The sequence below is a fragment of the Cyprinus carpio genome, chromosome B12, assembly GCF_018340385.1.
Source record: "Cyprinus carpio isolate SPL01 chromosome B12, ASM1834038v1, whole genome shotgun sequence".
NCBI lineage: Eukaryota > Metazoa > Chordata > Actinopteri > Cypriniformes > Cyprinidae > Cyprinus > Cyprinus carpio.
Window position 1 is genome coordinate 23398394 of NC_056608.1, and position 14216 is coordinate 23412609.

The 14216-nt window shown below is 32.2% G+C and overlaps 1 protein-coding gene across 1 annotated transcript in view; it reads right to left on the minus strand.

The window, feature by feature from the left end:
* The window catches only part of dock1 (dedicator of cytokinesis 1), a 238154-nt gene that overhangs the window by 160747 nt on the left and 63191 nt on the right, over window positions 1-14216 (minus strand). The window contains exons 19-23 of the mRNA XM_042735997.1: window positions 12582-12679; window positions 7045-7134; window positions 5856-5956; window positions 5648-5776; window positions 668-776 (exon numbers count right to left, since the gene is read on the minus strand). Of these exons, the coding sequence (XP_042591931.1) occupies window positions 668-776; window positions 5648-5776; window positions 5856-5956; window positions 7045-7134; window positions 12582-12679 (527 nt within the window). The remainder of the gene's footprint in view (window positions 1-667; window positions 777-5647; window positions 5777-5855; window positions 5957-7044; window positions 7135-12581; window positions 12680-14216) is intronic.

The window sequence follows — 14216 nt, forward strand, 5'->3', positions numbered from 1 at the left end:
AGATGCTGAGTTAAGACATTTCACAGCAAGTCGAGAGACTTAACATTTTAACATATTAATGACAGCAACTGGATATTCCATTAGTTTGTGTTCTTACTCTTAATTTTGGTCGGTGAAATTCAGCATTTATTTATTCAGTATTAACTCTTCTTAGAGACACAGAAATGTTACACACATTTCACGTCTCCAAATGGCACACATAAAACTGTATAGCTTAATTTCTTTTACACATCAGCTCCTCTTACTGACATTTTGATGTGCTAGCTATTAAAACTATGTTCACAAATTAAGCCAAATTTCATTGGTTGTCATATCTCATAACTGATTGCAAAGCACAACTGAAGCAACAACTTCTCAATATATGGGTGTGCAAATGCATTTAGGGAGGGGTTTTCAGGAGACTTTAATCAGATTTTTCCTCTCATAAAGCATCATATGAATTCAGAGGAACTGGAATGCATCATATGGATGCCATTTGTAGGCCTTGAAAGTTTGTAAAAGAGCAGCGTGAACATTCTGAGAAACATCTCCCTGTGTGTTGCATGTGTGAAATGAAGTCACACAAGGAACAGATGTGTAACAGTTGTTGTTGCTCTTATCTAATGCTCTATTAACGCAGTGTTTAAACATCCAGCTCATCAGAATCCGGCTCCTAGAGCGTTCTCACCTTCACCCCGCCAGTCCCTTCAGCACTGCTGTTCATCATGGCATTAAACGAGGCGAAGAGATTCCTCAGGGACTCCATGAAATCACTCTCGCCTTTGTTCTCGTACAGCCTGAAGGAAAACACACAAACAGCAGATGATCAGGGGCTCGAGCGGCGAGAATCATTTCAACCAAATCATCAGAGAGGCAGCAGACCGCTCTACATGTGTTTGGAATGCAAATCTATGACATCAAACTAGCCGGAGCCATACAAATCCACATCAAAAACAATGTGTCAACCTCCACACACACACACACACACACACACACTCCCACCTGTTCACTGGCACCCCTAAACTAGCTCCTGATTACAGGCTGATCAGATTGATGAATTGCTTGGTAATCTAGTTTGAAGGGCAGAGAGCTGACGGGCCGTCTCGGCGCTGCTCCAAAGAGCCACACAAACACCGGGAGGATTCCTGCGCTCTCGCTTTCATTAAACACTCACCGATGGCCTTTGCTGATGTGATTAGTGCCACCTGATTTTCTGTGCTCTGGTTACGGTGAGGGTCAGACATTCTCACTCTCATCAAGAGTGTTTACATTAGACCGGCCTCCGTCAACACACACACACTTAGTTAATGGCCAGTCAAATATATTGAAATATTCTTCACACTCCAGTTGACCATTAATTATTTTGAAGTGCTTTATACTCATTAATTACTACATAAAGAGAGATATGGTAGAATTGTATTATTTTTAATCAAATGCTGAGGTCATATTTAATCTCAAAATCAAACAAAAAATAAAATTATACTTTGCTTGAATTTTAGATTTTGATATGATATTTGCAGTGCTGAGGTCATATTTAATCCAAAAATCTAATGGAAAAATAAGGAATTATAATTAGTAAAAAAAAAAGTCAAAAATTGCCAAGGTCATATTTAACCACAAAATCAAATAGAAAAATAAAGAAATTATATTTTGCAAAAATAAATAAATAAAAATAAACAAACAAACTGTCAAGAAATGCTGAGGTCATGTTTAACACTAAAATAAAAAAAAATAAAAAAATATTTAGCAAAAATCAACCAATGAGTAAATTAACAAATAAATGTTAAGAAATGCTGAGGCCATATTTAACCCCAAGATCAAATAGAAGAAAAAAAAATGCAAAAAGATAAATAAATATAATAATAAAATAAACAAACAAGCTGTGAAGAAATTCTGAGATCATATTTAACCCCAAAAATCAGAGAAATGTACTTCTCACTTCTCAGAAATTATATTTTGCATAAATAAACAAATAAATAATTAGTAAAATAAAAAGAAATGCTGAGGTCATATTTAACAATAAAATATAAACGAAAAATATTTTATTTTGCAAGAAATAAATAAAATAAATAAATATCCAGAAATATTTAATAAATAAGTAATTGTTTTTGCATAAATTATTCAAGGTCATATTTCACCACATAATCAAATTAAAAAATATATATATATAAATATATATATATATATATATATATATACATATATATATATATATATATAAAAACATGAACAAAATAACTATCCCATTGCTGTAATGACAGAAAAGAGTGAAGCACTTTTGTAAGTATTCATTATGGTAGTATGTCTTGTAACTGTAGCTCATTATAAAATAAAAACAATATTAATGTGAAGATGTTGAGAATTGTTTGCGTGTGCGCGTTTTGTGTATTTGTGCAAATAATTGTGTTTATAGTATAAATGTTTATTTTAAAAAAGATTATTTTGACTTTTTTTGTGAATGCTGGTTTAAAGGTCATCAGAATCATTTGAAGGAGAACGATGCAACAGAAAGATCCTGAGCAGGGCAGCAGTAAACACTGAAATTGATGAACATTTGATGAAACCACATATTGACGCGGCTTTCCTTCTGACACCGACAGCTATTCAATCTCACGATAATTGTTATTTTTGGCCATATTTCTCATCATTTCTACTGCAGTCTGAAGCCTTGACTGGGAGACGTGTGCGGTCGGGTCGGGACGGGCATGAGTTGGTGAGTCTGTGAGCGAGCAGAGAAGTCAATCAGATCAGACTCTGCTCATTAGTGTCTCTCACAGCGCTCCGCGGTGTCAGGCGCTCTCAGAGTTCAGGTAGTTAAAGAGACACCATCATATACTTCACCTGCAGACAACAAGCTAATCACCAGTGCTGAACTTAATTTAGGCTGAGTCATTACTCAACATGTCCTCCGTCTCCCTAAATCAGCGCTGCTGCCCGTTCCACTTCCTGTCCACCTCAAACACATCCTCCATCCATCAGGAAACCAGGGCGCTTCGGTTTGATAAAGGTGTGCCATTTCAGATCTGCACATTAAATCAAGCTGTCACATCTCTTAGCCTTAACTGCAGCTTATTGGCTGGAAAACCCATATTACGAAGGAGGAAAAGAAAGAAGTTTTGGAGTATATGTTGGATACGCCAACATTTATAATCATCTATCATCTGTTTGCTTTTTGCCACTCGTCAAAAACTGCACAATAAAAAAAAGTAAAGCTGCACAGTTTGGAGCTTTTCTGGAAAAAGAGAAAAGTGATTCAAATAAAATAATAAAAACAAAACAACAACACAGGTTTGCTGTTCTTGTTTGTAGGGCTTCACAATTTGGCCAATATGTTGTGATTTAATATTAAAATGGCTATAAAATTGTTACTAATATTATTGGCTATATTACAAATATTGTTGGCTCTTTAACAAATTGCTGTGTTCCTCTTTAAGTGAAAATGTAAAGTAAATAAATAAATACTAATTAATTGTTTGTTATTTATATTGTTGGTTTTTTAATATTTAAGTGAAAATGTAAAGTAAATAAATAAATACTAATTATTCACTTTCAGTTTTGATCGTACAGATCATACATCAATCGAATCTGTAAAGGGTCTACTTTTTTTTGTATACAGACATAATAACAACAAAACTTTGTGCACTTATAAAATAAAGATAACAAACAAGGAGTGTGCTGTCTGCAGCCTTTGTCTGCGCTGATCTTCAGATACAAATGCGTCATTAAAATGAACTGTTGATCAACACAGAGACATGAGAGAGATATCTATAGAAAGCCTGACATGTCTAATTTTAAAACTAAACAAGTGCTGCTGAAAACAAAATATTCTGTGATAAAGTAATCCATATGAAAACAACACATGTCCGTTTTTCACGTCTCCCTTCATTATCTTCTAATGCGACCCACGCCCCCCGCGCCGAGCGCGCTTTTGAGATTCAAATGTTTCACTGAAGCGCGCGGCTTTTGAATACGCCCACACAACAGAAGAACAACGCAGCGAGACTGTTCTTCAGTTTTTTTATTATTTTACTGTTTGCTTCGCGATGAGAGGAATAAGACATAATTCACCCCAAAAAGATGTGATGTGGCTGAGGATTTGAGATTTGGATTTCCTCAGAAAAAAGAATGAAGCACTTTATTCAGCAGAGATCATAAACATGAGTAAGTCTCTTTTTATTTATTTATATACTTGTACTAGTTTTCACATAACGTGTAAACATTTTTACTAGTTAGACTTTTTCCAAAGACTTTTTCCAACTATAATTCCTGACTAAATGTATAATCAAGTGAAATATTATGAAGTTTCAATAACAATATACACCACTATACCATTCAAAAAGCTTGATGTAAATAATTATAAATGTACCAATAAATGTAACTGTAACAAATGTAACAATCATTGCTGTTCTTTCAATTTATCCCCCCTAAAGAACCTGAAAAAAAATATTCTCAGCTCTTTTCAACATTAATAATAATAATTATAATAATAATAATGATAATAATAACAATAAATGTTTTTTTTTTTTTTTGTAGAAAATAAGATTGTTAAAAGGATTTCTGAAGGATTGTGTGACTGGAGTAATGATGCAAAAAATTCAGTTTGAAAGTCAGCTTTGATTGTTCCTAATAAACTGTTTAACTGAACTCACAAGTGAATATTAAATTATGTTGTGGGATAATTAAATGTATTCTAAATAAACTACAAACATAAAATTATATACATTTATTTTGTCCTCACATTCTTTCTGTAACTCATCCCTCTCAGTGACACAGGTGACTGAATGGCTCATTATGCAGCTCATTATGCAGGCCTTTGTCTTCTCAGGTGTGAATTCATGATAGTTGACGCCTACTCGCATATGACTTTTACCAACAAAAAGTGTCTTAGAAAATTTAAATCAAATATGTTGTGTTCTGTAAGTGAGTAAACAAGATGTTTTTTTACATCATTTAGAAAAAAAAATTCTAGGCTACAAGCTCCAGTTCTCAAAAGTCCCGGGAACCAATTTTCTGTTTGTGTTTTTTTTTTTTTTTTTTGTTATTTTGATTTTTTATTTTTTGTTTTTCACTACATAAAAATTTTTTTCTCAAAAAACACAATCATGTACATACATGCTGCTCACATATTATTATAGCCCAGTTTGTGCTGATTACAGTGAGATTAGACTTTAGCCCATTTAGATATTTATAAGAAACTGAAAAAAAAGCACAAATGTCAGGGCATGACAAAACTTCTCCAGGCCCCAAAAATACCCTTAGACTCCAGAGGGTTAAGTACTAAAAATAGCCTACTAAACAAAATACTAAATAATTACTGTTAAGTACTGTGCTAAATAGAATAATTGGTACATTTTATTGTTAAATAAAAAAATGAAGCATTTAATAATAAACAATACTACATTAATTACTAAACAAACAGTAATTACTACTAAAGTACTAAAATTACTGCAAATAAGAAATTACTGATGTAATATTTCAATGTGGAAAAAAAAGTACTCAAAAGTAGTAGTAATAATAATCATATTAAAAACTATTATTGTTGTTGTTGTTAATAATAATAATTCCCTGGTTCAGACTACAAGCACAGCTCCATGGATTTGAGTGATGTGTTCTCCCTAAAGCTCAGACGTGCGATGAATAAAACAGAAGATGAGAGATCTGAACGTACTGGTTGAAGAGAACGCGGGATCTCACGATGAACTTGAAGATGTACTCCAAAGCCTTCAGAGCTTTCAGCAGCTGCTCCGTCAGCTTCTCGGCGTTATCCACATAGTTCTTCAGGACTTTTGTCAGCTTTCTGAAAATATCAGCACACCGTGTGTTACACATGAAAACAAAGCACATACGGCACAGAGAGGGCAGAATCTCACACTCACGTGTAGGCCAGGGTGGCGCTGAAGTGCTTGCGGATGTAGGTCTCCAGAACCGGATTGAAATGATGGAACTTCCTGTCTGCGATCAGTCCGATTATGAAAACCTTTCAAAAACAGAAGAGACACTTATTTATAACAAAAAAAAAAAAAGTAAAAATGAACAACCATGCACACATATATACATACATATATATATATATATATATATATATATATATATATATATATATATATATATATAATATATATATTTTTTTTTTTAATTTATATATTTTTATATATATATTTTTTTTTAATTACTTTGAGTAGAATACTGAATTTTTTTTATTACTATAATTCAGCACAACACACAACAGACTCAGACTGAGCCGTTAAGATTATGCCTAAATCCTATTATTAAAAAAACTAAAACATTAAATACTGGGTCAAAAAAAAAAGGAACTCATGTTATTACTATGTTATTACTGTTATTACTAAAAAAAATAAAAAAATAAAAAAAATAAAATAAAAAATTTTATTTATTTAATGATTGGAAGAGGTGATGATATCAAATTTTGGTACATTTTGTAAAAGACATGAAAATAATCATTTAAAATGACATGAGAGCTGTTAAAATATGTAAATATATCTTTGCCTGATTTAATCCTACTATTTCAAAACTAAAATATAATATAAAAGTAAGCCAATGTAATTAATGTTTAGTAGAAGTGCTGACAACATTTTATTGTAATTTGTAAAAGATATGAAACCATTAAGTGAACATGACACAACAGTCATCAGACTAAGCTGTTAAAATATGTAAATATATATCTGCCTAAATGAATAATACTATTTTAAGATTAAAATGTTAAATGTAAGGGAAACTTGAAAGAAACGTGGCTTTTAATATTACTAACAGAATAATAGCATTTTGTTATCATTAATTATAAGGGTTTGGTAGGAATACTAATCAAATGTAATATTTAGTAAGAAAACCTCATATATAAATACTATGCAAAAATATTTCCAAAATAATTTTGGTATAAAATTAAATTTGGGAGTTATTTTTTTTTTGCATAATATTCATATACATGAGGTTTTCATATTGAATATCACATTTTGTGTGTGCATGTGTATGTGTGTATATATGTGTGTACTTTATTTTTATTTTATTTATGCAGATTTATGTAAGCACAGGCCATTAGAATCTTACCAGAGCATCAAACACAAGCGTATCAAAGGTTTCACTGTCCGAGTTCTCCATCATAATGTTGAAAAGGGCGTCCAAAGTGTCCTGAAGAAACTAAACACACACACACACACAGATTACAAGATGAAACAGAAACAGGAAACTAAAAACACACAAACCATAGTGTGATGGTCAGTTTATTTTTAAACGTGCAAACAGATACGCTGTCAGCTTCATGGACTGTCAATCTAAAGCACATGTTGTCCACTTTAATGTCTGCTGTCATTCAGCTCATGCTCAATGACATTCCACAAGGACATCACAGCAGCAAGAAGAGAATCGCAGCTCCAGTCCAGCTACACAGACCTATATGTGCCACAATTCAGACACAAGAGCAGCACTCTCTTTCACTCAGCTCCCTTTCATTTCACTCAATGCATCATCCTTTTATCTATGTAATATCTATATTAGTTCATATGTCACATGTCATATAGCATTCAAAAACATCAATTTCTCCCTTTCATTTCAAACTAATAAAAACAGGCATAATATTAAAAATATATATATTATATTTATATTATATATATATTTTATTTTTTTTTTTTCAATTTTTTTTTTTTCAAATTTTTGTATATTTTCTTCAATAAATACAAAATAAATAATCACTTAATCAATCAAATTAATCAATCAGATTTTGCCCCTTCAACTGGCAAGAATATTCAATTAGTTAAAAATACTAAGGTGACAAAGACACAAGATAAATAAACAAATAAAGACAAACAAATAAAAGACAAAAACAAATAAAACAAATTGAACAAATAAATAAAACCAATTATACAAATGAATCAAATAAAAACAAATAAATAAAAAGACACAAATGAAGCAAACAAACAATAAAACAAATGAAAGACAAAACAACAAAATTTAATAGATGTAATAAATAAATAAATGAACAAACAATAAATTAAAACTAAGAAAGAAAAAGAAAGGTAAATAAATAAAGAAAAACAAATAAAAGACAAAAACAAATAATTAAAAACAATTAAAACAAAAAAATTATACAAATAAATCAAATAAAAAAACAAATAAATAAAAATAATAAATAATAAAGACACAAATGCAGCAAACAAAAATGTAATAACTAAAACAAACTAAATAAATAAATGAACAAACAAAAACAATAAATTGAAACTAAGAAAGAAAGAAAATGTTGATTTTATTTATACACTGAAAACATCACTAATGCATGTGTAACCACAAAATGGCAAATATGACAAATTTCCCTGAGAACAACGGATGTAACCAAGAGCAAAGTGCATTATACAGCATTATAAAAATAAATGCATGATACCGGTTTCTAGAGAGTGTTGCCAAGGATCTTTTTTTAAAACACAATCTCACTGAGGTTTATAAATAAGATTGTTCGCACATTTGCTCTATTTCTGCACTTATAAATTCAGTGTGAAAACTCATTTAAAAGCTGAAATGCTCCACCTGAGGACAAGCACGAGTGTTTGGCACATCTGCTGTGTGGCCTCTGCTTACAGTCACTGCGACGAGAGGAAGAGTGTGCCCTTGAGGGGAAATAAATAAACGCTCACGCTAACGCCAATGAAGCGGCTGCCTATATCCAGGACAGAACAAGTCCCAACAGATACGAGAGTCCAAGTCTATAACGGCCATCAATCTGTCATCAGTCTGAGATGAGATCCGGCGTGTTAAAGATGGCACCGCTCACGTCAGGTGTACACACATAACTCAGAAAGCAATCCAAAAAAAAAGAGCAGGAGATGGAGGAAGAGAGAGCGTTATTCTAATGAAAGGACAGAGATGATTCATGCTGGAGATGATTCTTTCTGTGAAGAGTAAGTTTGCGATTCAGGTTCTGAACTTAATGTAATGATTCTTAAAGAATAAAGAATAAGAAATATATAATATAAATATCTTTTTTAAGCAATTATATATTTTATATATTAAAATATAAATCACTTTTAAATATTTAATAATGCACTTTAATATATTTTATATTATTTTATATATTTTAGAATTCACTTATTTTTTTTTTTTCAAGCAGATTGATATATATTTTATATTTGAAAATATAAAATATAATGTAATGAATATTTAAATACACTAAAACCAATACTGCTTTTCGATATAATTATTATTATTTTCTAGAACTGCTTCAACTGATTCACACCAATACTTTAAGAGTGCAAGTCTTTTTGACTCTCGATTCATTTGAATCATAAGAATCATTTGTTTATGAGTCACACTATACAATTTATGCTTTACACTCATTCCTGCTTGAACATTGAGGACATTGGAATATAAAGATTTGTTGATTATTTCTATATTACTTCATGCCTTCCCTTCTCACATTCAATTAAAAAAAAAAATCTCAGCTAAAATAAAAGTAAATGATTCAGTGGTGAAACAATTCAAGTTGTATAATTTGTAGTACATAAATGCATTACAGATTGTAACAGTATTATTGCATATTTAAATTAAGTAAACCATGTAAAATGTAAATATTTAAAGAAATCTGAAAGTATAAATTTTTGTATTTACTTTCTTATCCAATTTAAAAAAATACAGTTTTTACACAATTAATTTAATTATTCATTAATTCATTCATTCATTAATCCTAGTTTTAGTTTATTTAAACATTGTATTATTAAATAATGTTGTCCCAAAGTCATGTCAAGTTCCTCCTCAGATGTTCTAGTAGAAAGTTTCATCCTTCAAATGTCAAATAATGAATAAACGGGGCATAAATGTTGCGGTGCCCTTGAATCATTGCCGCAGATGTTTCCTCCAGTGCGTTTACAGTGAAGTGAGTGATCCGTGCCATAGGGCGGATTCCTGAAGAAACCCCTATCAGGAACACAAAAGCATTATTATGTCGTCCTCACAGCTTTCATGCGGCATGTCTGCGCCGGCCGCAGAAATCCAATTCCAAACTTGGCAGTGGTAGGAAGGTGTTTTAGTACACAGCGTGAGGAAAGTACATAATCATGTTGAGTGGGACGCCTGCAGGAAACATTAAGGGAAGTCTGTGCGTCTGTCGCTCTGGGTGGTGAGCGCTGAATTTTTCACTCGGTGTCTGGCCAATAAACGCACTGCTGTGTGATCAGGGTGTGTGTGTGTGAGAAACACACGTAGTGTAATTGCAGTCATCCCGTGAGTGTGTTCTGCATATTAACAGCTGTTTGAATTAGCAGCTTCCTTCAGGCCTCCAAGAGACAACTTTCATGTGTAAACACACCTCCGATTTGAATAGTTTTTGTGCAGTTTTGTAAATATTGCAATGTATCTATGGTTGGGCCTTATCCCAATTACTACTACTAAAACTGTAAAAAAGATCATGGTTCCTAATCCTCTTAGTGATTAAGTATTTATTACAACAAATGCCCTATTCTGAATGTGTAGTTTTAATCATATGAACATTTGGGTTTGATTTAGGTTGATTTAAATCCCACAAACTATGTACCAGGGCTCAGCCAATGAATTATTTTAAATAATTTTGAACTATTTCATATAAAAACTGAATTTTTATTTAATATTTTGTCATTATTTTGCTTAGTATAATTTACACAAACATTTACTTTATTTAATATTCTATTTGATATTTTATACTTAATTTTTATTTGACATTTTATTTGACATTTTACATAATTATTTTATATTCTACTTTATATTTTATTTTTGTTATTTTACATTTCATTTTATTGATTTTTTTTATTCTACCTTTACTTATTTAAATTTTGTAATTTTTATTTATTTTAATTATTTTTATTCCATTATTTTTGTTAATTAGAAATAATTTAATTTTATTTGATTTCATTTTAAATTAATAATTTTGTATTTTTTATTGTACATTTTATGCAGTGTGCGTATGATAGATAGACAGACAGACAGACAGACAGACATGATAGATAGATAGATAGATAGATAGATAGATAGATAGATAGATCGATAGATAGATAGATAGATGATAGATAGATAGATATCACAGGCAGACAGACAGACAGACAGACAGACAGACACAGATAGATAGATAGATAGATAGATAGATAGATAGATAGATAGATAGATCGACAGACAGACAGACAGCAGACAGACAGACAGACAGACAGACAGACAGACAGACATGATAGATATAGATAGATAGATAGATAAATAGACCAGATAGATAGACAGAAAGACAGACAGACAGACAGACAGACAGACAGACAGACATGTATGATAGATAGACAGACAGATAATTGACAGACAGATAGACAGACAGATAATTGACAGACAGACAGATAGATAGATAGATAGCTAGACAGACAGAGAGACAGACAGACTGTTATTTGTAGGTAGTGTGTGATACAGACAGAAAGATAGATAGACAGATAATTGACAGACAGACAGACAGACAGATATGTATGCTAGATGGATAGATAGACAGACAGACAGATAATTGACAGAGATAATTGACAGACAGACAGACAGACAGATAACTGACAGACAGACAGACAGATAGATAGATAGCTAGACAGACAGAGAGACAGACAGACAGATAATTGACAGACATGTATGATTTGAAGAAGTGTTTAGATACGGCCTTTGCTACATGCATTCAGAAGTGGTGAGCATCTAAGGTTCTGGTCGGTTGTATTTCTGTGGCAGAGACATGGCAGAAAGGCTGCAGAGTCTGTTAGAGAGAGGCTGAGGGGATATTTACAGCACACAGACTCTCTGCCTCCATCTTTCTCTCTCTCAGCTCTGACAGCTTGAGCGTGTTTGCCTTCAAACATGGCCAGAGAAATCAGTCCATGAGACACACTGCCTTCAGGAGCAAACTGGCATTCAAACACATGATCCGTGAGGGAAAAGTCACGAAATCAACAGAGCTCGGCCTCATCTCAGAGGGGCTTTTAAATCATATTCTGCATAGGAGCATAACACTCTACAATAGACATTGGGCTTATGAGTGATATTCTTTATAATAGTATTATACTTTTGAGTATAAAGATATAAATTGGAATTAAATGACTGTGGTTACAGTTTAGTTTTTAAATTCCACTTACTGATTACAAAATCACTCCATTCTGAATGTGTAGTTTAATTTTAATTTATTAATTTTTTTAAATGAAATGCTTTTTTATTATTCTATTTTATGGATGGAGAACACAATTTAAACATTTTCTGGATGTTTAAATTGCAAAGCTTATTTTGAGTTATATATGATGAAAGCTTATTTCAAGCATTTCTATAATTTCACAGGCCCAACCACACACACACTACTGAAAACACTTACAGAAATGCAATTTCTAAATATATCTCAGCATGTTTTGCTGTTGACTTCCAAAAAAAAAAAACTCATAAGCAAAAAGCTTTGAAGTGAGTTCATCAGAGTTCATTCATAATTTCATATCATAAATCAAAGAGCAAGTCTCCACACCAACTTCAAACGTTTACATTAGCAGCACGAATGTCTGCATGAATCCAAGCGGACGTCTGAATGAAAGCTGTGAGTTTGTGTTTCTGTCCGTCAGATGATCCACACGTACCTTGACCACCTCACCTCCCTCCACTTTCATCAGGTGACAGAGGTTCTGCTGGAGCAAACTGATGTTGGATCTCCACTTCAGCAGCCCCAGGAGATCAACTACAGGAGAGCAGAGAGAAACCACATTAGCACATTCACCTCTCCAACCTGCACATGAAACATTCATCATACAGAGACATAGGGGCAGCTGTTAATGAACAGCGCTCTCTTCCACCCTCAATACCCATGGCTGAAGTGCCCTTGAGCAAGGCACTGAACCCCCAGTTGCTCCCCAGGCGCTGGATATAGCTGCCCACTGCTCCGGGTGTGTGTTCACGGTGTGTTCACTTCTCACTGCTGTGTGTGTGCACTTGGATGGGTTAAATGCAGAGCACCAATTCAGAGTATGGGTTACCATATTTGGCAAATGTCATGACTTTCACATATGAATAACATGAGCTCTCAGTCTGACTGGTCAAAGCTTCAGCCATGAGAGGAACTGATTACACTGCAGTTATGATGTAAAAGAAGAAAACGGAAATCTGGACAAATATGAAGCAGTGATTCACGGTCACAAATCTTACTGGGGAATCAGACTGTGAAAACTCTGGGAAACACTCATGAGTTTTACAGTTCAGCCGGTTCCCTTGAGGACCCTTAATGCCGCCTGAGACATCGTCATGGTAACAAGAGCGAGTGACTTTTTAACCTCAAACGAGGCATTCCAGCAATCACTTGAAAACAAGCCAAAGTGAAATGAAATCTGGTGAGTCAAGGTTTTTTCAGGAGTGTGTTTTAAAAGGCCATCATAAAGAGAAATTGACAGAAACCTTAGTCTAAGTAGACATTATATTTCAAATTAAAACAAAATTAGAACTTGTTTTTTTTGTTGTTGTTTTATAAATGTAAAATTATTATTTTTTTTTTTTTTTATATTATTATTATCAGCAACAGTTACAACAAGATGTTTTATATACATCTACACACACACATACATATATACATATACACACAACAAAAAGAAAAAAACAATTCAATAGAATAGAAAAAGAATAGACAAAGAATAAGTAAAATAAAGTGTGTGTGTGTATGTGATAGAGAGAGAGATACATTGTATCATAATTCTAATGTAAAATGTAGATATATAGATACAACAATTTCTCAAATGTATCCATTTAAAAAAATGTAAGTCTCATTGTCATTTAATTAAGAATGTATTTCTCTTTATAATAATAATAATAATAATCATATATACACACACTCATACAATATTTATATTTAACATTATAATTATAATACTATCCATTTACAAAAAAAGTTTAAATTTTATAAATATATTAGTCTCATTGTATCATTTAATATTTAACTATTTAATAAAATAAATGCATATAAATAATGATTTAAAAAATTGTAGATTTAAACAATCAATGGAATTACATAACTATTATGCAATTTTTTTTTATTATTATTATTATTTAACTGAATCAAAAAGAAAACCTACATTGAACTGACTTTGAACTGACTTAATGTTTTTGGCATCAAGACAAAATGTACAGTCAGTCATACTCCATATATAAAAACAGCTGATCGAGAGCCTGACAGCAACTGTTGCCTGGTCAATTATATGGTTAAATATTTACTAAACAAAAACAGAATG